Genomic DNA, 26,179 nt, shown 5'->3' with positions numbered 1-26,179 from the left:
TCATATGGAGGCTATGTCCTTCATAGCCATTGTTCTCTGACACCTGCACGTAAAACTGTCATGTGTTTCAGAAGGAGGGTGAAATGGTGGTTGGAGAGGAAATAAAGTAAGACAACTGCTAAATACAGGAGAGATGGAGGCATTGTATGAAGTGGTTACAATTTTCACAGCCTAGTTCACCTGCATCTTGGCTGATGATGAATCCTCATACATTGTTGCATTTGTGTGCTTAAAACTTAGATGTCTTGTTTAACATTCAGAACATCCATAACAATTACATCACAGATATATAGTTTATATATGCAAGAATAGAAATTAATGTTGTTCAGAACCTCCTGTAATATATAACCATCATACAAAGCAAATCTGCATTTTGAAGGAGGCAGAAGCAAATCTGATTTATGAAGGAGACATGCTTCTTTTAGAAGATCATCTGAGTAAAAAAACCCTCAGTTGTTGTGCTGCTGGTGTGTAAAATTCTTGTGGAAGTTTGTTTTGATTTGAAAAACACCCAGCTTTTGAGTTACTGGAACCTTGTCCTTTTAACAAATGGGGAAGGCAGCACACTTCCTGTATTTCCTGCAACTAAAATTTTACCTTTGATCACAGCTAAATTGAGTACGTTAGATATTTTTTCATACCTTACTGCATATAACTACCAGGAAAACAATAAGAAAACAAGTTGCTGTAAAGAAAATTAATGCAAACAACAGAAATTGTTCTTAGTAGACTATTTCCCTATTCAGAATGCTCACAAAGGATATTCGAGTTACTTATATTAAGCAGGCTCAGCACACCAACAGATTAAATAAAGCATCTCATAGGAATAGAAATAATGACTTTATAAACTGCAATAACTGCCTACTGCAGAGAACTTCCTGATCCAGATTTTATTGCAAAGAGTTAATTTTAAGGCTCCTGCTTGTCACCGATTAGTGGCTTAAGGAAGAAAGTGGAACTAAACAAAAGCTATCCTACATGTTTCATGGTTTAAACAAATTTGTATGATATTTTCATTTCTGTGACTCATCTGCAACTTGCAGTCAAACCAAGTTTAAACAGTCAAAAGCAAATCTCAAATTCTTGAATTTTTAACTTCTGGAAAGGACAGGAAAAATCAAAGTCATTACATTTGCTGCTATTTGATGTCTGAATTTTGCTTCATTTCACATTTCATATGCCAACATTTGATCACTGTGGCAAACTAGAATATATATCTCATGGAAAAATAACAGAATAACTCTCCCAATAAAATAATAAAACAGGGAGCAATAAAATAATAAAACATAAAGTACAGCGGGAGTAGAACCATAAGTAGGGATAACAGATAAACTAGGAAGACAAAAATGAGATAAGGTTAAAAAAAACAGTCTAATGACAAGCTAAAGTATTTTCCTCTGTCAATTAAACTATGTGCACAGCTTTCTTGTGAGGAATTTAATCTTCCTTCCCTTGAAAAAAGAGTTTACATGTTTGTGTGTGTAAATATATGCATATAAAATTGGACTGGAGAGTTATATGCAAATATTAGTGCACAATTATTTTGTATTATTTTAGTGCCACATTCTCCTGCTGTTACAGACAAGGTTTTCGGATGTCAGAGAGCCCTCCATTAATGACATTAATTCCATTCTTCAATGCCTTATGCAAACCCTTCCCTCACTGAAGTGGTCTGGGCATGCTGGGAAACGGCCAGGCAGCACTGGAGATCCAAGCTCCTTTCCCAGCAAAGAGGGAAGGTGCGGGGACTTTTCCCAGCTCGACTGTGAGCCTGGGAGATGAGCGGGCCCCGAGGGCCCTGCGTCAGCCCCTCCTTAGGTCAGCTCTAGTGACAGTAAATAAAGGCCACACGCTGATCTGGGGCCAGTGCGTCACCAGCACAGCTGTCCTCGGGTATTTGGTCACTATTAACCAGGTCACAGCCATGACCTACATGTCGACAACCTGCGGCTGGGATCTGATTTTGCTCCTTTGCCTTGCACGCAGTCGGCCAGCCTCTGCGCCGACCCTGGAGCTACCCCGTCAGTGCCAGCCCTGCCAGCATCCCCCGTATGAGTCCAAAGACGCAACTGCCCCGGGCACCACCGCGCCCCTCAGGCCGGGCCATGGCCCCATGCACCGCTTCCCCCCGAGCCCTGGCGCCCACCGGGTGCCTGCGTACGGCCCGCACAGGACCGGAGCCCCCGCGGCCCCTGAGGGGCGGCAGCAGCACGGCGCCCCCGCATCTGGGCAAGGCACCCCACCAGCCTCGCCCGGCCCCTGCCCGGTGCACAAGGTCACCGCGGGCGGCGCAGCAGTGGTTCCGTGTGCCCTGCCCCCCGCGGCTCCCCCCGGCCCAGCACCCCTGGCGCTTCCCGTGCCGCTGGCGAGGGGCCCGCCGGGTCGGGCGCGGGGAACGCCGCCAGCGTTGTCACGCGGGGCCCGGGGAGGGGGCGCGGCCTGCCAGAGCCCCGCCCCCCCGCGATTGTAAATAGAGGAGCCACGTGAGGCCGCCGACAGTGGCGAGGGGACGGTGACAGGCCCGGAGCCCGCCGATCACTCGCTCTCCCCGCGATCGCTTACCTGCCGCGCACCCGCCGTCCCGGCAGCGATGAAGGCCGCCCGGATCGCCCTCCGCAGCGCCGCCCCGCTGGCAGGGGCCAACGCCGGCAGCCGGTTGCCACAGGAGGTGGAGCAATTTTCCCGCTTCTCCCCCTCCCCGCTCTCCATCAAGCAGTTGTTGGACTTCGGTGAGAGCCGGGAGTAGCGGGGAGAGGTTGGGGCTAGGGGGGTAGCCCAGGTCCGGGGCTCGGACCCAGGTCCGGGGCTCGGAGGCTCGTTTCCCCATGGAGGAGCGAGCCCGGGGACTGCGAGCCCGAGCTGCGGGGGGGGGCGGTGCGGGACGGGCGCTCCGCGGGACAGAGGAGGCGGCGATCCCCGCCCAGAGGGATCCGCGCTCAGCGCTGAAGTCGCTGTCGGTCCCTGGCGCGGCTGCCAAGCAGCCGGGCGGAGGAGGGGGGCGGGCCCGCCGGGTTTTCCCAGCCCCGGGGAGGTCGTCTCGGGGGGGAACCCCTGGCCGCAGTTACCCGCCGGGCAAGTGCCAGGGGCTGGAGACCTGTGGGTGCCGCCATCAGAGCTGAAGATGCGCTACAACACTAATTCGGCGGTGTTCGTAGGGTGCGGGCGCTGAGAGGGACATGGGCTGCGGGGCGTGTTGGTGCTCCGCGCACACGGAGCGGGAGGAGCCGTCAGGCGGAGCGAACGCGCAGTTCCCAGATCCCGTTATCGCTCTGGCAGCGCTGGCGGCTGCGCGCACATGATACTACACGTCGTCACCCCGAACAACCTCCTGTTTACAGAGACCCGAGTGCTTCTCAGGGGATTACAATTAAGTCTCATGTCTAAATGGGAACTGTACAAGCATTCCGTCCTGGAACACGCTGTGTCTTATTGTCATGTAAACAGTGTTCTGCATAAACATCTAACACTTAGGTGAGCCGGCCAGTAAAAGCTTAATGATTGCAGAGAACTAGAGTCCTGAAGTTTATGGGAAGTCAGCAATCTGTATTTGTGTCTTGAAACTTCCTTAAACAAAAACTGTGGTTTGGATTTATTCATAGGCTCGACTAATGGATGTGAGAGAACTTCTTTTGCATTTTTGCGACAAGAACTTCCTGTGAGGTTTGCAAACATCTTGAAAGAAATTGATCTTCTTCCTGATAAATTACTAAGCACTCCATCAGTAAAATTAGTAAGAAGCTGGTGAGTATGAACTGCTTGAATTAAGCATGCAAAGTTACACAACTTTGAGAGTTTTGTTGTTACAAACTTTTTTGAATAGTAGAAAGTATAACGAAATACAGGTCCTTCATGAAATCTGAGTTGCAAGCTGTTACACACTTTCCTTTTCTAGCATACTAAAATTAATTGACAACCAATATGATTATATTGTTACCTTTAAATAGGTGTGGGGGGTGGGGAGTTGACAGTTTGAAATAGCTAATAGAGACGGGAGAAAAGAAAACATGTTCTGTTTCCACACAGCATTACAGACCCTGAGACCCACACAAAAGCGGAAAGCAGGCTATGTACTTGTTTTGATCTCTTACTGATGGAGTTACTTACAGAGCTTCTATGCCAAAGTCTGTTGTCTTGACCTGTGCAGCAAGTGTTTGAAATTCAATTAACATAATCTCTGCAGTTGACACTGGTCAAATCTGATTTAACCTTGCTTACTGGCACAGTTGCAGCATTTGCCAGGATGGCTGACATAAAGAGCAGAAGTATTAGAGTCAGATCTAGAAACTCTTCTTAATATAGCAAACTGTTGTGCCTTTGCTGTATGCGTCAAGGCTGTCAGATGTTAGTGCAAGCAGCTCAGCTACTTAGCTTCTGCCAAAGCTGATCAGATTTGGAAAAATTTTGCTTAAGTGGGTTCCTAAATGGCATTGTCATCTGGATCTTCTTCTGAAATACATCTCTTCTAAAGAATTATAGGGGGGTCCTATGTACCTTAAGTGAGGGCTTAGATTCCTTTCTGGTGGCAGGCACAAGAAAAGACTGAAAACTTCTAGAGTTCAGGCAGCCAAGAAATGTCCATCTTTCATTCAATTGTTGGTTGTAACTTAAATATTTAAAAGATACTTAAAGCTTCTAGATGACTTGTTAGGATTAATGATGTGCACAAAAGTATTTTTGATATTGCTAGATTAATAAAAATCGAATCAATAGCATATATTTATTTTCTTCTTTTTCAATAGGTACATCCAAAGCCTAAAGGAGTTGATTGAATTCCATCAGAAAAGCCCAGATGACCAAAAAGTCTTATCTGAGTAAGCTTTTCATGTTTTTCTTTGAACTTTTTAGTTCACATTCTACTTTTCACAATATATTCACTTTAGACTAACAGCCATGATGAGCTGAATTTGATAATCTAGCAGGAAGAGCTGAACATAGAACATGCTGACCATGTCTAGCAGTACTGCATATGACCCATCGCTGCCTAATTTCAAGGTCATATTGCCCCTTGAACTGTCATGACAGAGAAATACAGAAAAAAATTATCTGTGCAGTAATATCTCTGCTCTCTTCCAAGATGTCAGCTTGGGATCTTTTTCCTTCCCTTGCATTTTCCTCTGCTCAAATAAATGAGTAAATGGGGTGAATTTGATATGGCTCATTATACCTTTTGTTTTAAAAATGCCAAATACTTCTGTGTTAAGTCAAGGAGGAATTACTTTTGAAAGAGTAAAAAAACCACACTGTATTTTAGTATTAAGGCTGTTAAGCACTTATCTGTGCTGGTGCTATATTAAATAATTACATTATACAAAGCTTGCTTCTATGTAGTCTGAGAATAATGTTCTAAAAAGATTTTTATTTTTTTTTAACCTAGCTTTATAGATACTCTAATTAGAGTCCGAAACAGACATCATGATGTGGTTCCTACAATGGCACAAGGAGTAATTGAATACAAAGACACTTTTAAAGTAGATCCTGTCACCAATCAAAACATCCAGTATTTTTTGGATCGTTTTTACATGAGCCGTATTTCCACCCGGATGCTAATGAACCAACACAGTAAGTAGAAATTTTTACCTGAGAAGAAACTTCAACCTAATGAGTAACGTGTTAATGTAAACACTTCTTAAAACTGCTGGGGAACTGCTTTACATGATTTTGTGTGACACTGAAAAGTTAGAAACTGAATCTATCACTTAAGAAAGTAATGAGAAAACTTGTTTTCTAGACTACAGAACAATTGAAATAATTCTTTTGTGGAATATGTAGAGGTATTGTTCTTTATGTCTGAAAAACCTTTAGATGTGAGCTACAAAAAAGCCAACATAGTTTGCTGACAGTAGATAGCATTTTAACTCATAAGAGGCATAAGCAACATTCAGTATCTTATGTAATTATATGTTGTGATCACACTGCATTAGTCTCAATTTTGGGGCTTTTTTTTAATAACACAGTATTTGGGATTAAATGTTGTATTGTTCTCATGTCAAACAGCTCTTCTTTTTGATGATAAATCTGGCTCGGGGCACCCAAGGCACATTGGAAGTATTGATCCTTGCTGTGATGTTGGTGAAGTAGTGAATGGTGCGTATTCTCAGAGCTTTAATGTTTCTTTTCCTGATCAGTATCTATATCTGATTGCAAGCAGTTTGCAACAAGCTTCAGTTGTAGAGGATGCTGACTGGCTTTAATTGAAATAGCTGAAAGCAGTCTTATCAAAGCATGAGCTTTTAGAGGTCAGAACTTAAAATACAAAGTAGCAATAAAAAAACATGTAGGAGTAAGTCCTAGCAAGTGACAGATGAGGTAGGAGTTGTCTGAGGTGTTGAGGTTGGCTTTACCAACTGGTAGAAAACAGATGTATCAGTTCCATACAATTATTAAACTGTATAAAGATTTGTTCATGCTTTTGTAATTGCCCATTGTTCTCAATTTTTATTGTACACAGTGGATGCAATGTTATCATTCCCTTGAGACACATTCCAGTCTTAGACTGTCCAACACCTTAGCAGCTAAGGTGCTGAAAAGCTGTATTCTGCCATGCATTAGAATGAATTTTTACATTGTTTGATATTGTGCTTTATATAATTTATTGAAATAATTATTTCAGATGCTTATGAAAGTGCGAAGATGTTGTGTGACCAGTATTACTTGACATCTCCAGAACTGAAACTTACTCAAGTGAACGGTAAGATAAGAGCCTGTTGGTATCCAAAACTGAGTCAAAAGTCTCCTAATTCTGTAACCTTAGTGCGCATACCAGTTGATCTGGCTTGGGCTAGTTCCTCTTCCATTTTCTATTATAGGCACCTCATTTAACCTCCCATTTTAGAATTCAAATGTTTGTCTATCTTAATCACAACATTGTTGAGGTACTATTTATAAATTTGAGAAAAGTCAGACAAACCTGTACCTAAAGTAATATGAGAAGTTGCTAGAGAGGACCTCCATATCTGGGGCTGCTGACTGAAATTCTGGGTCTGGTCTGAGCTGCCTGCATCTGTCTGATGACAGCAGTCTGCTTAATATTTGAAATCCTTTATTTATAAAGGGGAATAAATACTTGATTTTTTTATTTGTTTATTTGAAAAGAAACTTATTAAACAAGTTGCAGTTGTAATGTAAACACTGTTATGAATGCATAAAGCTGTTTGCCAATTTTGGAGAGGGGAAAACCAAAAATGAAACTTGATTTGTTTTTTGTTTGTTTTGGCAACTTGCTCATTGTAAAATTTGGATATCATATAGAAAAATATCATCACCCTTTTAAGTGTTTTTTATTTTTCCTTTCCTTTAGGAAAAGCTCCAGGAGAACCAATTAGCATTGTATATGTTCCATCTCATCTTTTTCACATGCTTTTTGAGCTCTTTAAGGTATGTTAGTATAGACTGAGAGAGTGAAGTGGGATGTGGGATTGTGGCCACCAGTAGCCTTCTGCTTTCAGAGATTACATCTGCAGGTTTGCCCTGCTGCCTTTTCTGTAGAGCGGACAAAGTATTTAAGGAGTAGTGAGTGCAGCTGAACTTCAGTGCTGCCAACATGACATACAGAAATCTGGCAACCTTTAGCAACTGCTGAACTTTGCTCTTCTCCAGAAACCTGTTGACTTTAAGGGAGTTATATTATTTAATTTACAGTGCCTGAGTTAATGTTGGGCAAGAATGTTGTAATCTTTCACTCAGAAGAGTCTCGGCTATGCTTAGATGCTTTAAATTGTGAGACCTTGTCTCGTACCTTAAGTGATGATAAATCTGCTCCCATTATGCCAAAATGCTAAGTGTGTCCCTTGGAAACCAGGCACTGATAGGAGTAGAGGATAATTTTGCCTCTGTGTAAAAGGGATATGGTTTGAAGTGCATGGATTCAACAATTTCTGATCACGGTAACCTTCTTTTCCCTAGAATTCAATGAGAGCAACTGTTGAATTCCAAGAAAACAGTCCTACCCTTTCTCCAGTTGAAGTGATAGTTGTTCTAGGGAAAGAAGACCTGGCAATCAAGGTATTTTGTTGGCCTTCTACAATGAACTTACTGTAGTGTTTGTTATTATACATGCATAGCTGTTCTGTTAAAAGATCCGGCCTCTGAGAATGGGTGGAAGACACTGTGCATGAGCACAAGAGCATTCTCTTGATGATATGAGCCTCCATGTAGCACAATTATCTAGTTGGAAAATAATGTGCTTCAAAACTAATCTTTGCATTTATGACTGTTGGAAAGGTGTGTTCAATTAACAGCTTTTTAAATACCATTCTTAGTGTATGCTTGTTATTAACTTTGTTCTCTCTTAAATCAGATCTCAGACCGAGGCGGTGGTGTTCCCGTGAGGAAAATTGAGCGGCTGTTTAGCTACATGTATTCCACTGCACCAAGGCCAAATGTGGATGATTCTCGAAATACCCCTCTTGTAAGATACTTTCAATACTCATGTTGCAATTTTGTTGTTGTAAGTGTTGGTGGGTTAATTATGAAGCACTGTGTCCGTCCTGCGTTCTGTGGGGTATTTAAAGATTTACTGTGCCCCATAAGTATGAATTTATACTTTCTGAAACAGAATTTTAGTATTTAGCTTAGTGGACAAAAACATACTTTTAAAGGCATAAAGAAGAACGTTACAACCTGAATCTAACGCCCTTTTTTTTTTTTTTTTTTCTTCCTTCATTCCAATGACACTTGTTTACTTTGTCTTCACTCTCCAGTCAGTCCTCAAATTTACTGTAGATCATGCAGTCTTTCTGGAGGCAAGCACAACTGCACCAGTCTTTTAGATTATTATGTGTATCTCCCAGTAGAAAGCTCCTTTTCCTAATCAAGCTGTACTAGCAATAACAAGGAAGAGAAAAATACTGAAATTTAAAGTGCAAAAGTGGGACATATATATAGACACTCCCTCTTCCATGGAGATCTTTTTTCTTGTGACTTCGGGTGTTTAATGATCAGCTTCAGCATTCTCCGTGAAACTGATTAGAGATTTGTTTTCTTCTAAGAGAAGAGGAAACTCAAGGGATTTTTTTTAACAGCTTAAAAATCTCTGAAGACTTCCCAGCTATTTAACTTGAAGCTCTTAGAGCCAGTAAAAAAATAACTAATTTTATATTGTACTTTATTTTTAGGCTGGCTTTGGGTATGGCTTGCCAATTTCTCGTCTGTATGCTAAGTACTTTCAAGGAGATCTAAATCTTTACTCCATTTGTGGCTATGGAACGGATGCTATCATCTACTTGAAGGTATGTATTTAAATTTAGTTAAATGAAAGATTACTACCATTAATGCAGTGGGATAACTACTTGCTACCATTTTTTTGTAAACAGATTCTCTGCTCATGAGTAGCTCTTGTTTTTTCTTGAGAAATGACAGATTTAGTAACTGGTTTTTACTGGTATCAAAAAAGTCACTTGGCTTTAACCAGTCTACTTGAACAACTACTAGTGAGAGTCCTGTTGGGTTTCAGATTGTGTTAAGGTGTTATCTGCTTGTTCATGAAATACCAAGTACTTGAAGAGAGTGAAGTAAAGGTGTGAGCAACAGATCTGGTTTGTTTACTCTGAAAACCAGAAAGTCTATATAAATGAAATCCTTAAGGAGTCAAGGTGCTACTCAACATCTGCCATATATCCCCTCTGTGGGATTCAGATACCAGTCATTTTGAACACCAGGCATATAACGTACACTGCTGTTTCTATAAGAAATCTGCAAACAACACTACATATTCTTTTCCATTTTCTGTGCCTAATCATGGAAAAAACTTGCTTTGAATTCCTCTTGCTAAACTGAAAACACTGAAGCACAATCAGAGCAGAGGTAGGAAAGGAAGAGACAGTTCAGCTATATATATGTAACACTTCTATTGAAAAATTTTCACTGAAATTTTGCAAATCAAAGTCCTTTTCCACGCCTTCCTGGACTGTCTTGAAAACATGTTAGAGGCTAATGCTTAAGGCTTAGGAAAAATGCATAAATAGGATGAGATGTTACTCCAGTTGTCCTACCAAATTACCCAAACCAATCATAGATACTGAAGCACATAAACTACCACATCTATTGCAGAAACATCTGTGTGAATAACTTCATTTTGTAGTGTCACTGGCTTAACACTTTAGGTATGCTGAATGACATTACTGAGAGATGTTAACCTGTTCCTTCTTGACTTTTAGGCCTTATCAACAGAATCAATAGAAAAACTCCCAGTTTTTAACAAATCAGCTTCCAAGCATTACCAGGCTAGCTCAGAGGCAGATGACTGGTGTGTCCCAAGTAAAGGCCCAAAGAATATGGCAAAGCAGAGTGCAGCTTCCTGAAGAGAAGTTGATATCGAGACATCCCAGGGGATCAAGCTGGCTTCAACAGCAGCATTTGGAAGTATTTATCTACCTTCAAACCAGCAAGTTTCAGGACTAGCAGAAGAAAAAGAAGATAAGAGTATCATAAATCTAAGCTGTATGCACTGAATCTGAAACCTTGCTGTGGACTTCAGGATGAGGAAAATAGAAGCACATATGTCTTTAAAGAAGAGCTGTGTATAGAGAAAAATCAAGCTATTTTTTTATTATGATCAAAAACTTGGTGTGGTAGGGGTGTGCAATTTTGAAATCCTGTTTAATGCTTGAATTCTTAATACTGACTGATAAATGAGTTATGCTGATGCATATTTTTCTGTTAGAATAGTTATCAGCAGTTTATCTTATTACAGAACTTCTCAGGTAGATAGAAAGCATCCATACTTTAAAGTTGTATTTATAATATTTGGAAAAGATCTACTTAGCATGGCAGTCTTGTAGCAAGATACAAACAGCATTCAGGTGCAACCTGACTGGAAAAGAGGGAGCCTGGGAGGTAGGGAGAAAGTGTTTTCCATATATAAGGAAGTCCCATTAAAAAAAAGCTATTTCAGGAATAATTCTTAAGTGATCTTCCTCTTAAGTGATGCCTTGCTCTGTGAGTCACACTGCTAGATATTTTATGTTAAACTGTTCATGGGAAATCAGCCAAATAGGGCTTCTATGCATAAGGTAATGAAAAGAAAATCAGGATATTTTTTAAGAGCTACTGGAAGTAAATGGAAAGCTACTTGGTTGTAATAGCTCTAACGTTAGGGTACATCTGGCCTCTGTCCCTGTATTCTGGAGATTGTGTGCCAAGTCAGTTAGGATTTTCCAAGAGCTGAAGTCAGCCATTGCAAGTTGAGCAGAAAGGTTTTGGTGATATGTGTTGTATAAGCATGTTGTGAAGAACAGCATGTTTAAAACACAGTCTTGTGGTTTGTTTCTGTTGTGCTGGTAGATTAGTGGCTCAATACACTAAACCAAAATTGTCTTTTTCAGATTGTCAAACTGTCAATTTCAAACTGTCACAACACCACTTCAATTTGTCAAACTTGCCAGTTGTCTTTTTTAAATTTGTATTGGACCATGTCAGCTCAAAGATGTCCATGGGAAATCTGTACCCTGAAAGCTGCGATTTAGCACTGAAGGTCTGTAGAAAGGTTTTCAGGAGTGGTGTTGGAACTGTAAAAATTTATTCTAAGAACTGTTCATTGCAATGGAAAGGGCTTAGGAAATGTTTCAAAATGTAAACAGCACTTGAAAACTACAGGAAGGCTTTTATGAAGAGGAAAGTAGGGGAAATTCCCACAGGAAAAGTGCCAGTGGGAGAGAGAAAAAACTCCCACTGTTTCAGAAAACGTTCCATGCTCAGTAAGCTTCTTCCTTGCCCATCTTCTTTGTGTTTTCACTTTTGTAAGCAAGGTAGACTTTAACAGATGCTAAACTATTGGATGTTGCCAAGCTGGCCAGTCAAAAGTTCATCAGGGCTGTAGAATACTACTTGAATTTTTTTTTACTAATTATCATATTATCTTCTGCTATGTGATCCTTTGCAAAAAATTATAAATACGGTAAAACATCCTGCTCAGTGTGACAGTTTTCTATAAGAGATTTCTCTTTGTAGGGCAGAAAATTACTCCATATTCCACTGTGAATATAAAATGGTTTTTAATAGGAAACTACCTTTGCATTTTTGAAATCCTGTTGAGATATATTTCTCATTGAAAATAAAATATATTTTGATATGCCTCATTTATTTAAAAAAGTTAATTTTAGATATATTAATGATAACTGCTGAGCATGATGATCTTAGTAGTGCATCTAGGCTGTTTTTATCCTGGTGAATAAGCTGCAGTCACCAAAAGCCACCAGATCATGCATCTGAGCTCAGCTCAATGAATGATACGGTTAATAAAAAAGAAATACCTTTGTCTAGAACATACAGGTATAAAAAAGCTGCTTTCGCCATCATAAAGTAATTGAGTATTTGTGGATTTTTGAATGGAATACAAGGTCATAAACACATACCAAAATAGTCATTGTTGTCAAGTACACACAATTTATACCTTTCTGTCTGCATCCAGTAATGCTTGAACCTGAGTTATGATCTGATGGTACACTTGTAACACAGCTGCAGCTGCTTCAGTTAGTAATTTTTGTTTCAAAGAAGCTGAGGCACATATGTGCTGCAAAAATGCTTGTGATGCTGCTTGCAGAGCAAAGCTGTGGAACATTCATGATGCAGGCAGAGGTTGTGAAGCACTTAAGGAACACACATGAAATCTGTGTGGTGTCTAGGCTATCTACCTAGATAATAAAGCACATTTTCCAGCATTCACTGACTTTTTACTGTGAAAGCAGACCTGTAGTTTTACTTGGATGTGGATATTTAAATAGTTTTATAATAAAATGTTTTAAATACTTGTCTTTGTCTTTGTTTTTTTAAGAAGTCTGATGCAAGAAAGGGCTTTTTATTTTAAAGCTTAAGAAATGGAGTTGAGGAAAACAACATTCATACCATGTCAGGTTCAGCAGGAGGGAGAAACACTGGAAGAATGATCTGCTTATGCTTAATGTTGCATTGGTTGAGAGGTTACACAGTACCTAAAATCAGTGCATCACCTTAACCATTTCCTTACTCTTTTTAATTAGGAGGGTATTCATTTTGAGACAAAAATTGGGAATCTTCCATCAGTGTGTGTTCTATGCTCTAAAATAGTTGTCTTTTGTTCAGTTTTAAAGAGTGTGAAAATTGACTAAGAAAAAAGAGATCTATCACCAGGTTTACATCTAACAAAAAGGTTTTCCCACAGACTAAAGGGATGGCTGTCTTTCAGCTCTGAAGGAATGGGGCAGCTGGCTTTTCATAGCTGGTGTGTAAGAAAATGGTAGTGATCAGATGGTGTCATGACCCGAAAAGTCCTGTACAACTGGTGCTTTAGCAGACTGTTGGCCTGGGGCCATCTTGCATCTCCCTTAATTTTAAAAAGAGTAAAAATATGTGTAGGTGCTTCACCTGAAAGAGGAGAGGTGGAAACCAGCCTGACTCCAGGTGTCTAGGAGCAAGTCTAAAAGTGGCTGCCTCGTGTACTGAGTTTACCCTCCTTAACAAGGGTTTCACCTTCTTAAGGGTTTTGACTCATAATGCCAGGGAAGCAGATTACATGGCGTCCCATTTTTGCATTTTGCAGTTACAGAAATGTACTACTCTGACTTATACCAGTATGCCAGGTGTGTTGGGAGAAACAACCCCAAACTAAAATACATCAGGGACTTCAATAAATACTACAGCAAACAAAAGGAAACCAACAACAAAAACACCCATTGTGTTTTCCCATCATTTTTACCATGCTGCAGTCTCTACAGACAGGATTTGCATGTTTCCTGTCAGGTTTTTCAAAGCAGAAATACACACACATGCTTTCTGTATCTTGCCTATGGCAGGCTTGGGAGCAGGGGTGCCCAAGTGCAGCAGGAGGGACCCAAGCTGCTGTCTGTGCAACTCCCTGTTGAGCACACGGCCCCAGCAGACCCAGGTGTCTCTGCAGCACACTGTGCACAGACCATCAGTCCCAGCCAAGCTCCTGCAGTCTAGAAGGCAAATTGTGGGGTTTTTTTCCTTCCCCTGCACAAGTCCAGTGGGTAAGAGGCCAGAACCAGCTCTTGGTCACCATGTGGGTCTGGCTTGTTGCTGCCATGTCAGGGGGGCACTGACATCAGCACATTTACCCACAGCTGAAGGGTGTTCTGGTTTCACAGGAGATAAGCAGGTGTTGCACTTTCGCCCTTTGCTCTCTGACTGGGACCTTGCACAGCCAGGTTCCTGATGTCAACAGAAACCACGCCAAAGCACCCTGTGTTTTCTCTTCCAGATCATTAGCTAAAAAGTGTACACTGATTGCTGGTTAGTGTTACTGGTGCCTTGGGCACAAATCCAGATTAATCTCCCTGGAGCCTTGATACACAGTTGTTCATTATCATTCATTTCCCTATCACTTAACCAAGTTTTTAAATCCAGCAGACTTTGCCCTTTACATGCAATAATGTCCTTCTCAAAGAATTATTACAAAACAAGCTTTGCTACCTTTGATGAGCTGCACTACTGGACTGGAAAAATAGTTGGGTCTTTTCCCTCCTTATGGCAACAATGATGACTTTAGAGGATCAGGTATAACCCCAAAGAATTTTCTGCCTTAAAGTTCTTTCAGTTCTTTTGGCAAACAGGAGGTAGAACATGGTAGTTTATGATCCCTCAGCTCAGCTAATTTTTGGGGGTGGGGATGGTGAAGAACAAGGGGCACACTTCTGCATTAACATCCTTGGGTTTGTATTTCCTAAAAACTGACAACACAGTTTTAAATGCCTACATCCTGACCCTGTATTACAAGTCCTAAGGCAGCTTTGCACATCTGTGCTGTCATACACATTCAGACAGAATGACTGACTCAGGACCTGGCTAGATGCTGCTACTCCTCACAGTCAGCAAGGAGATGTTGGTAGCCTCAGTCAGTCCTGCTTCTCTCCACTCACCTGACAGGGAAGAATGGGCAGAAATACCCACAGGCAGTCTTAATTCTTCCTTGCAATCTCAAATGTTGGGTGTCAAAGCAAGTAGCTGGAACACAGTCCTGGGTCTTTGGAATATCCTGAGGGGTCTTTATAATGTAAGATTTTTATATACACAGAAAAATATTTATGGGAGGTATGTATGTATATGTGTGATCAGGAATTGCTCCTTGTCAGCTGTCCTCAATATCCCTTCAGTAGCTATGAAAGAAAATCAAAGCAGAGTGCAACAAATTGGCCCATGTAAAATTAGCACAATTTCCCTGTGTCACACTTGCTTTGCAGTTCCTAACAGGAAGAGGAAAGAAAGGAAAGCTTCTGTCTGATTTCCTGCTGTGTGAGGGGCACAGCCTTGAGGAATGAGTCTCACTGCCTTCCTGGGAGTCATGGCCAATTGAAAATGCAGACAGAACTGTGATGCAGGAAACACAGCAAGAGGAGTGACCACCAATCCCACTATTCTGAGCTGCTGAGCATCCACCTGGAATGTGACAGAGTTTCTAGTTTAGAACAGGTATGCTTTGAGTTACATTAATGTGATACAGCCCTGTCTGCAAGCCTCAAATAAGAAAAGCAAGGAAAAAAAAAAAAAAAAGACACTTGTTTACATTGCTGTTATAAGTTGGGCTTTCTGTACTGTGTCACATCACTTTGTCACATCTCAGGCCTGAAAGCTGAGAACCTTGGCATGGGATTGGGCACAGCAAGTACGACACCTTATCATGGCACTGTGTACATGTCCCTGTGTGTGCTGAGGTGTGAGCTGGATATCTCAGCTGCCTCTCATGACCAGTGTCAGTGTACCCAGAGAACTCCAGAAAGCTCTTCTGAAGCAGACACCTACATCTAGTGCCTGAATAGTGATCCTGTCTCCAGGGGCAGAGTTCAACTGACTGTAATGGAACCCCAGACACGGGGGCACCTCTAGGCACCTCTATTTAGATGGCTTCAGCTGTGAGCTGGCTCCCAGCTCATTCAGTTACCTAAAAATAGACACCCAGTCCTATATGAGACAGGCTGGAGTTTTCTTCCTGTCTCTCATCTGTCACTCTGGAAGACATAGGTCTTCCACAAGTCCTTTGTCATGCCTGCTAGACCCACGAAAATCCCTTATATGGGCAATCCTGGCTTTCTAAAGTATCAGTGAATATTTATGTTTAGGTAAATGACTCAAGTCCTCTTACTAGTTCTGTGTGGTTGTGGGAAACTGGAAATACAGAGCTCAAAATTACACTGCTGCTGTGTCATTGCTGGCCAGGGTGGATACATAATGGAAAATCCCAGACAATATTTATTCTGCAGCAAATGCCAGTGGGATCACTGCAGATGAGCTGGCTGCTGGCACAAACTGTGTCAGCCTGGAGCTGCATCTGTGCAGCTTGTCATCACTGACACTGCTGATCTGTCTGGGTTTGGGACTGGTCCTAGGGCCACATGATTGCAGGAGACAACATGAGGCTCATCACTCTGCACCCCACAGGGCAGCAGTGCTGCCAGGCAGCTCTGAGCCATGCTTACTACTTCTGGGACAACCAAATACCAGCTGCTGAGCAGACCTTTTACAGAAAGTTCCTAAGAGGAGCAAACTGTAGCTGATGCTGATTGTTAAATGCCATGAGGCATACAGATAAATCAGGTGCACTGAAAGCTCTTTTTTGTAGTGTTTATTCCTTGGAGTGGTTTTCTCTTCATAGCAGCTTTACTGCCCACAACACCCTGGGTTGATTTTTAACAAATTAACTGGAAAACAGGTTTGAATACCTGCCAGGGCTGCTTGCTGTCTCCTCCAATCACTGTGGCATGCAGCAGAGTTGGTAACATGCATTGCAAAGACTATTGGTGCCCAGTGTCACTCCCCTACTCGTGAAGGGCATTACAGGTGGAATTCAACCTTCACACAGGGGTGGACCAGATGGTTTGGACCACTCTCAGTGTTACCAGGCTTGTGTCATTGCCTCACAGACCACAGGAAGCTGTTTGCTCAGGCATAAAACTATGTTTGCGTTGACACTTGTTTCTGCTTAGTTAGGGCCTGTTATAAAACCTTCTGATCTCACAACTTTCCCCTGCTTCTAATCAGCTTTACCTCAGATTTTATAGAAATACAAAATGAAAAAGGCTTCATTTTCAAGCTCTGGCCAGGGATACCTGAAGTTGTCATTATTCATGTTATTAATGGAGATGCCCAGAAGTCCTCTGCTGGTACAAATTTGTTCATGTGCTTCTCCTCCATGGCCTTGCCCTCTTGTTCCTGTGTTCTTCCTGCTCCTTCTACCGACACCTGGCTTTGCATGGTCTGAGCCTATCTTCTGTAGCCAAAGGATGGGAACAGTTCTTTGGAGACATGTCACACTTCCAAAAGCTTTTGATGATTTTTCAAGGCCACTGAATGGTCAGTTCACTTGAAGAAAAAAATCAAATTGTGACACCTTCTGCATATTCCCAGGCTAAGAAGATCAACATCTTAAACAGCTTTTATTCTGAATGGCAACATCTATGTAAGAACTGCTGAAACAATGGCAGAATTATTCACTGGAGTGCCATAAACTGATGCAGACAGACCTTTGAAATTATATTACAGTACTCAGGGCTTCCTGAAAGAGATGTTACCATCCTTCTCCAATGGATTGTTCTTGCCTTTTCCTTTGCAGCAGAATGATATTCCTCACGTCTGAGTATTGATCTCAAGGCAGAGGATGTGTCATGACTTTAAATCTGTACTGTAGTAGTCAAAAAAAGCAGAGAAGAACTGGGGATCCTCCCAGTTATTCCCAGGAATAAGCATATCCACTTCCTTGTAAAATGAGAGTTTTGGAGGGAAAAGGTCTACCCTTTTCAGGGGGCTGTTCCAGAAGAGGGCAGTTTCTTTTCATTAGAGCAGAAGATTCCTGCAGAGCTGTTGACAATGAAAGAGTAAAATAAATGCTCTTCAGTATAACTTTAAAGTATATTTACACTGGAAAGTTTGGGGGTTTTAAATAATGTAAACAATTCTAGGAGAACAACAGTATATTGGTGTAAATTACAGTAAACTTTCACTTACAGAAGTATTTTTTTTACTGCAGGTTAGTAAAAAAATAATAGAATAATAGATTCAGAAGCAGTTATTAATTTGATCTTATTTTGATAGTGTGTGAGTATGGAATACAAAATATAGATGATGCACCAATGGGTTGTCTATAAGCATGTCTGAGAACTGTGGATCAAATTTGATCAAATTCCCTGCTCTTTTCTGAGATGTTTCTAACATATTCTAACTCTTTTTCAATTGATAAAAGAGTGTAATATAGTGTGGGATCAACATATTCAACAATATGGTAGTAGTAATAATTCACCTTTAGACTTCACACCATATCTACTGAAATGTGACAAGCTTCCTGTTGACACCAGTGAATGGTGGACAAAGCTAAAATGGTTTGAGTTGCTGATCTGTAGAAGAGACACACACACACACCTTTAATGGTCTCTAGAAACCAGCAAGCAAATTCTTAATTTCTTCCTTCCTTTAATTTTCCTTCAGGATGCAAGAGCAGACAAAAGGTTGGCCTCACTCTGTTACCTGCCATGAGATCTGCAAGATGCCACTCATTGTGCAGGAGGAATTTAAAATCAAGAGCCACAGCTAGGAGAGGAAGATAAGTATATGACTGACCTTTAGACCTTCAAGATATGTTGAACATAAATGTGTGTATGCACATAGGGCCAATTTAAATATAGTAAACTGGCTGACAGCTCTGGCTTCAGCTCATCCTCCTTACTTAATGCAGTACAGCCCTTATACTGGAGAATCTTGAGATGCAAACACCCCTGAGCAGAGGGAGGTCAGCTCTCAGCCTCTCTGCTCAAGCCAGATGAGACCAAAAGCCCTGATACACACTGCAAAAGTCTGGGTGCAGAGACACCATTGTGTCTGAGGTATAAGTGTGTCCCTGTTTTACAGAGTGGGCAGTTTGTCCTTGCATCCCCAGCCACCAAGAGCCCCACTGAGATAAAGGGGTTTTGCCTGTGCCTGGAGAGAGAGAGGGACAGAACTGTTTAACAGCACATGACAGTGACTAGCCACAGCTTGTGCTCATTTCACACAGCTGAGGCTTTTTTAAAAAAGGATTAAGAGTGTCCAAACCCCAAACAATGCGAGGGCCTGCTTCAATACGCCTGGAAGATTATTCCAGCTGTTTGGGGCTGGGCACCTAAAAAAGCAGAGCTTGCCTCCCATAGTTAGTGGAGCTCCAGACACTTGGACATGAATAGCTTGGTTTAAGCAGAGGGCAGACTGGTAGCTAGTGCCAGAAAAAAGGATACAAAACAGCACTGTAAATGAGAAATGAACAATTATAAACCTTTAAAATACCCTTCAGGAAACCCATGGCTGCTGTCTGCTGCTAGCTGCTGGATCTTTTGTTCCGCTTACAGATTTTCATCCTTTTATTTTCTCTTTTTTTTTTTCTTATGAGGACAAACCCTGGCTGTATATACAGCATAGCCTGCTACAGCCAGACTGGAGGCCATGGGAAGCAGTGGTGCCTCTGGCTGCTGTTCTGGCAGCCTCCTGAGCCAGGGGCAGGGAACCCACGGGGACAGCGTGTTCCCTGCTGGCTGCGCTGGAAGCTTCAAAACATGTTTATGCCAAGTCAGCAAGAACCGCCCAGATTGGTCATGCCACGGATCTCTCTCCCTTTCCAGGCTGCTGAAAGGAGCTGTGTCAAAGTCCAAGCCCACATTTAAGTCTCTTCCAGGTGTTACCTGCAGTTGGCTCCTGCCTGCCCAGAGTCACTTACCCACCATCTCACCAATGCACCCATGTCACCTGAAAGTGAAGGGCAAACAGGGCTGCCTCTCTGCCCCTCTTCCTGCTCAGTGGCAGAAAGGGCAGCTCTCCCTGTGCTCAAGTGACTTCCAGCAACTGGGCAGAACTCAGTGCCTTTTGATATCAAACCCTTCCAAACTCACAGCACGGCCAGGCAAGAGCAGATAGTGTGTCCTGGTCAGCTGAAAAAGGAGTCATTCCCCTTGATCTTCCACAGGCAGGATGCACCCCCTGTCAAAGGCTTAAAGGGACACCAAGTGCATGACTGAAGTACCTCTCTGAAGCATGGAGGAGCTGTGTGGGGGGCCCTGCAAGAGGGAACCATGGCAGCTGTAGCACAGCATGTCAAGTACTTGGTGGAGTTTCAATCAGCTGGAAATTAAAGCAGGAGAGAGTTGGGATATGGAGACCTCCAGCATTCAGCTCTCTGCAGCAGTGTCAGGGTCTCTTGGATGCCTCCATCCAGGCTTGCTAATGCCACCTGTCTGCCTGGGAAGGGGCTGGGCATACGTTTCTTTGCCCACTGTTGAGGTTCCCTAAAGTGCAGGAGAAAATGTTTGGGTTTGCCTTGAACTTGCAGTCCCTGCAGGGGAAAGCTGCTTGCACAGAGGGGCTGCAGCCCACACTGGTGGCTTGTGAGTCCTTGGTGCCAGGAACAGGCCTATGGGTGTGCCTGGGGGGGAAGAGCACACAGGAACGTTGTGACCAAAGGGAGTCTTGTGTTCATAATAACGCTGCCAGCTTCAAGTACCACGGGTCATCGTTCACAGCCCTCAAAATGCAGATTCAAGTTGCTAAGAAAACAATGTTTAATCCTCTCATTTAACATTAGATTTCTTATTTTGTTTTTCTCCTTTGCCGTTGAACTTCACCTCCAAATGTGCATGGCAACTGTCCCAGGTTGATTGAGACATTCACCATTCACCATGTGAAAACCAACAATATCAGTTCTAATTCTACTGCCAGTTCTCCCCTTTCTCAGTTCTTCCCCCTACACCATGTGGATAGACTGAGCTCCTACCTCTCCTCTGCACAGCTCCCTGACACATCTGCCTGTTTCCTTCCACTAGGCTGAACTGTCTTGGCCAGGGAAGGGAGCAACCACTGCTCCAGTGGCGCAAAAGGAAGCTTCCAGAAATAAATGGCTTTGTGAACAGAGGCTTTGCTGATAGACTTCAGACCTTTAGAGCATCCTGGTGTCACTAGAAGCCAAGGTCAGTGGTTTGTATTTTTTCCCACATCAATGGAGGATGCAGAATTTGGTTTCAGGAAAATCTGGCAGAATAAGGAGTCTCTGCCATGTTTCTGATTGCAGAGTAGAAACCTCCTACTATGCTGGCAGGTGAAATGTGTGAGCACAGCTCAACTCAGCAAGGCAAAGCCCACAGCCCTGCTCCACAAAATCCATCCAACATTTGGGTTTCATCCACCCACCACAGGAAGGAGGGTGAGAAATCTTTGAGAAAAGATTTTGTTCCAGCAGACTGAGAGATAAGTAAGATGCTGTGGGTAGGAAATCCAGATGTGGTGGAGGATGGCACAAACCTGCAGAACCATGGGGGTGTAGAGGGGCAGTGGCTGTGCTGCCCTTGTTAGCAAAGGGTGTGGTGAAGGAATTGCAGTAGGGGTCAGGCTCTATGTCATATGCCAGAGGCCATATAGCCAGGAAGGGGAAGAGAAGAAATCAGTGAAATTCTGTGGATTTATGGTGAAGGGAAGGACAGGGCTGTGGAAGAAATGGATCCATGTGACAAACTGAAGTCCGAATTTCCAGCAAAGTGTAGTTCAGAGCTGCTGCTGCCACTACAAGGTGTGCTCACCATGGATACAGGCTGACAGCATGCCCTTGAGTTCAGGACAGCCATGCACCTTTCCCCAGAAGGGAACTTGGAAACAGCAGGACAGACTCACCTGAGAGCTGGCTCAGCCATTGGGAGGTAGGTGTAATTCAGTGGACTCTGTTGCCACTGGGTCTTTTGGGCCAGCTTTACTCTGCATGAATGTAAAAATACCTACATTACTTTTTGCCATGAAATGGCTTTGCCCTGACTGCAGTGATGTCACCTTGCCTGCACTTTCCAGCATGCTGTGAGCTTGTAGCCAGCTCAGGCACTGCCCTTCAGCAATGCCTGTGTTTTCATATTGTATGAACCAATGGCCATATATTAATAAGGCACACAGCTCTGTCCCCTCTTTTATAGCATGTTATAAAGTAGACTTTCTGTGAGTATTCCTGCTTTTTCCTTCCTGCACTTTCTTCCTCAGACCTTAGCAGTTATTTATCCTTACTTCATACCCAACTAACAATTTTTGTTAAGTGACCAGGAATAAGTAAAAATCCCTATCCTTGACCAGAGCTGCCTGGATTCAACCTTCCTTCCCACAAACAGCCAGCAAGCTCATGGCTACACTGAGGCAGTGCAACTCCCCACTGACAGTCTCTATTGATATAAAATAATTCAGTGCTGATTGCAGTACCAGCAGCCTGAGCAGCCACATCAATTGCACTGTTACAAAGTTAAGAATGGTCAACTCAGGCATTAGGCAGAAGGCTGATACCAGCTTCTCCAGTCAGCCCCAGCTTGAAAGAGCAGGACTGGATGGTTTTTCAGTGGTATAAAAATCATCATGTGCCCACTGTTCTCATTTCAAATGCCTTAATTGTAATTTAGCAGCACTCCATAGGGTGCCTCTGCAAGGTGAAGGGCAACACACAGCTGCTACAGGTTAAAAAAAAAAGTTAACTGTGTATTAAAATCAAACAGGTCATTGGAATGCATGATGCCCATTGTCACTTCTACACTTTGTGTCCCATGAAGCTCAAGATGTTTTTGGAGAAAGAGTTAGAAACAATTTTCTGAGCAGCCAACAGATTTCATCTGACAGCTGCTGCATACAGCAATGTTTTCTGACCACTCATCTGCTGTGCCAGATGCCCCTGCCTTTCTACAAAGAGAGACTGGTAGATCTTTCCACTGCTTTAATCTAAGTCTTGGGGAGGTTAGGATGTCAGGCACCAGCTAGGCTTTGGCATCTCTGCTAACAGCATGTTCTGCACTGTCATTTAGTAGAAGAGCAAACATGATTAGGGATTGCAGGGAAATTCTACTGGCATATCCTGAAAGTAAATGGAAATATTGCTGTGTCTGACCCATGTGTATCTTGAAGTGTTACAGAAAGAAACCAGCAGCCCTTCAAGAGCCCTGAAAACCTTCCAGCACTGAAAACCTGGCATGCCTCTTTGTCCTCTGAGAGTTTAATAAAGATATATAAGAGCATAGACCACCCCAGACTGTTTCAATCTTCCCTTTCATCTCAAAGACTGAACTCTTGTATGTTTAATTTAAAGGTATTTGTCCCATGAGCAAAATCTGCTGCCAGAAGCATTAGTGGTTTTTCAAAGGACGTTCCTTAAATATGAATGAGCTGAGTCCCTGTGATCACCCTAATTGATCCAGCAGTGCTTGCAGCTAAAAGTAAAGCTGCCACCTTTCATGGCAGACCAGACCTTTTCCCCTGCTGCCTAATATTTGTATTCCTGATATTTTACAAAACTAGTCAGTCTTGCTCAGCCTGGGAGATTTCTATAAATTCATGACCACAGCAGTTAATTTGATCCTGTCAAAACTGGTTTATAGGCTGTAAAATATTGCCCAAGAGAAAGATGAGAAATTTTTCTTTTAAAGATGTTTAGTGGTAGTGGTTTTGAATAAATAAAATGTCATTGATGCCAAAACACTTACAGGCCTAATGCCATCAGGACAGGCAGCAATGCTGTAAAGATAAACCATCCACTCCTTGTCCTAGTATCTAAAAGCTGACCAAGTTTGAACAGACTTATAAAGATTTTGCAGGGAAATACAGTCCCAAACACTGTTAGACTTCAGTTTCACCTACACACTCTCCATGGATAAATTATTGGAGTTTTGGGTCAACCCCCATCAGGGGCTAAGTTTAAAATTATTGCAAGAGCACTTTAAAAAGAGGATGCCCATATTTCCATGAACAGCTGCAGGGTCCCCAAATACATGCAGACCTGCCCCTATGGTCACAGAATGGGTAACTTCTTTTGTCCACATAGCATGTGGCTTAAGAACATCTCTTTATATACAGCTTCTCAAAACCACAAAGACCTGAAACCTAAAATCCAAAAAACCTAGAATCTCGCTGTTATCCATTGAGAAGTCATTAAGGGTCTCTGGGAAAGGGCTGCCAATGGGAATGGGAACGGATCGTTCATTCTTTTCACCCATTTGTGCTTTAAGTATTCTAATAGGCCATGGAATGCAGTGGAAATGTTTCAAACATGTCTATATCTCTAGTAAGAAGCCAAAAGACAAAAAGCAATTTATTTCACAGAGGACACCAAACAACCCTGAAAACAATTTTCTGTCACTTTAGGTCATGACTGTGCTCAAACTTGTGGAGGTCTCTCTTCCAGGTGGATTCATCCAATCTGATGCGGCTTTGAAAATACAGAAGCATGATCAGCAATTATATGGCGGTGTGAAACTTCAGGACATCTCACAAAATCACAGAATCACAGAATCACAGAATCACAGAATCTGCTGAGTTGGAAGGGACCCACAAGGATCATGGAGTCCAACTCCTGTCCCTTCACTGGACCATTTCCAAGAGCCACAACAAGAGCCTGAGGGCATTGTCCAAACACTTCTTGGACTCTGTGAGTCTTGCTGTTGTGACCGCTTCCCTGGGGAGCCTGTTCCAGTGCCCAAACACCCTCTAGGGCAAGAACATTTTTCTAATAAATCTTAAACCTCCCTGACACTTCAGGCCATTCCCTTGGGTCCTGTCACTGGTGACCACAGAAAAGAGATCCTTCCTCTGTGCCTCCTTTGTGCATCCCATGAATTTAATAAATCCAGATCTTTTTATCAAGTATTCCCATGCCTCACATGATCAACTCCATCTAGTATGTGGGAATAGAGTACAGTAATAGAGGAAAAAAGTGCTAAAAAGGAACAAATACTAAGGTTTGCTTACTCTTGGTCTTTCTAACTTCAATAAGAAAAGCAATTAAAGTGCACCAATCAGGTCTTTTTTTCTGTGATAGTGATGTTCTCTAGTGTTTTAACAGCTTGCAAATTCCTATGACTATAATCAGCCTGATCCCACTGTGCTCCCTATGGCTATAATCTGGCACCTGCTTGGTACAAAGCTTGGAAGTGAACCTGGGTGCCCACGGAATAAAAACTAAGCATGTTCACTGCAGAGGGAGAGAATCAGAGGGAATTTAGGAACATTAGTGACAGCCTTTATTCTTCCCTCTCAGCAAGAGAGTCCTGGCCACAACAGGTCAGAAAACACTGCTATTGTTCTGCCTTAAACTTCCCTTTTCCAGATGCAGAATTTCAGAAGGAGCCAGTGTGCGGATGTGTTTCCAATAATATCAGCTACCTCCATCTGTCTCTTCTGGACTGACAAGCTCGCCCCTTTGTCAGACTGTTCAGAAAGCAACAAATATTTCTTGACTTGACCAGCTGGCAAATCTTCTTCCTCACACCTGACTTAGAGATGCATCTCCTAGAAAAGCAGTGGGTTTAGATAACCTATGCTTTTTCATCTTTCCAAATTCACTCTTTTTCTGCAGTTTAGAATCCAGTGGATCCCATTGATCAGGAAATGTCTCAAGCAGATTTTTCTATGGAAAGTCTGTCTCAGATGCTGATTATTCTCCCCAGTAAATTACTGTAGTATCTCTGATAGAGACATCTCTACAGCTGTATGGAAATCTCTCATTGGCTTAGTGAATTACAGGGACCTATATTACAACTTCATTCACATAAGAAAACATTTACTCATGGTCTGTGTTCACTTTGAAATTCCTTATTGGAATGGGAAACTGTTAAATAGGAATCCTCATTGCTGTCTGGTTAAATTCAAACAGACCCATGAACTGGATTCTTGTACACAGTGTATGAGCTTTAATTGATGAAAACTGAGAGAAAAGGGAAGGGATTTGTAACACTAAACAATCTGCATGTTTCTTTACATGCTTTTGTAGCCACTGTGTGAGACACAGAGACACTTGAACAGCTTGGCTGCTCTGGTTTGTCTGGGAAGAGCCCAGTGTGCTTTGGGCTGCCTTGCAAAGAGGTAACAATAATGATTGGGACTGAAAGCTTCACAGTCAGAGATGCAGTGAGAAGTTCCTGGCTCCCAGAGGTGAGCCTGGCTTACCTCTCTTTTCAGAGAGCCCAGAACGGCCAGAATCTAAAAAAAGTGGAGCAGCCCAGATGGGTTGCATCAAACTAAAAAAAGGAAGAAAATTAGGGTTTACCTGTAGGTCAGATCACACACTTGTGCTTGCTGTGGGATACTTGCGGTGTGAACTGCCACTGCTCTGCATTTCATCCTCCTGGACTGGAGAAAGTAGCTTGGTCAAGTAAAGGAAACCAGGGCTAGCTGGTCCAAAAGCACAGGAATTGCAAATCAGGTCTGTAACAGCACAGGCAACACATCT

General features: G+C 42.5%; 2 protein-coding genes and 1 long non-coding RNA gene across 4 annotated transcripts in view; 2 read left to right on the top strand and 1 right to left on the bottom strand.

Annotated features, from left to right (window-relative positions):
• Nucleotides 1–2,595, bottom strand: part of DYNC1I1 (dynein cytoplasmic 1 intermediate chain 1) — a 213,298-nt gene extending 210,703 nt beyond the window's left edge. The window contains exon 1 of the mRNA XM_050970813.1: nt 2,563–2,595. The gene's annotated coding sequence lies outside the window, so the exon portion shown is untranslated. The remainder of the gene's footprint in view (nt 1–2,562) is intronic.
• On the top strand, nt 2,484–12,748 carry PDK4 (pyruvate dehydrogenase kinase 4). The gene is made up of 11 exons (XM_009085969.4): nt 2,484–2,729; nt 3,600–3,741; nt 4,740–4,811; nt 5,375–5,559; nt 5,995–6,084; nt 6,611–6,688; nt 7,298–7,374; nt 7,903–8,001; nt 8,297–8,407; nt 9,114–9,227; nt 10,155–12,748. The coding sequence occupies exons 1-11, from the start codon at nt 2,591–2,593 to the stop codon at nt 10,296–10,298; spliced, it is 1,251 nt and encodes a 416-aa protein (XP_009084217.3). The 5' UTR covers nt 2,484–2,590; the 3' UTR covers nt 10,299–12,748.
• Nucleotides 12,749–14,406: 1,658 nt separating this feature from the next.
• LOC127059247 (uncharacterized) lies at nt 14,407–24,471 on the top strand. Of its 2 annotated transcripts, XR_007776889.1 has the most exons (5): nt 14,407–14,490; nt 15,174–15,402; nt 18,409–20,909; nt 21,470–21,632; nt 24,137–24,471. It is a non-coding gene; the product is annotated as an uncharacterized LOC127059247 (long non-coding RNA). The 2 variants fall into 2 exon arrangements; XR_007776890.1 differs by lacking the exon at nt 21,470–21,632.
• The last annotated feature ends 1,708 nt before the right edge of the window (nt 24,472–26,179 follow it).

Source organism: Serinus canaria, chromosome 2 (genome assembly GCF_022539315.1).
Source record: "Serinus canaria isolate serCan28SL12 chromosome 2, serCan2020, whole genome shotgun sequence".
Lineage (NCBI taxonomy): Eukaryota > Metazoa > Chordata > Aves > Passeriformes > Fringillidae > Serinus > Serinus canaria.
The sequence above is the reverse complement of the archived record's forward strand: the minus strand, read 5'-3'. Positions and strand labels throughout refer to the sequence as shown.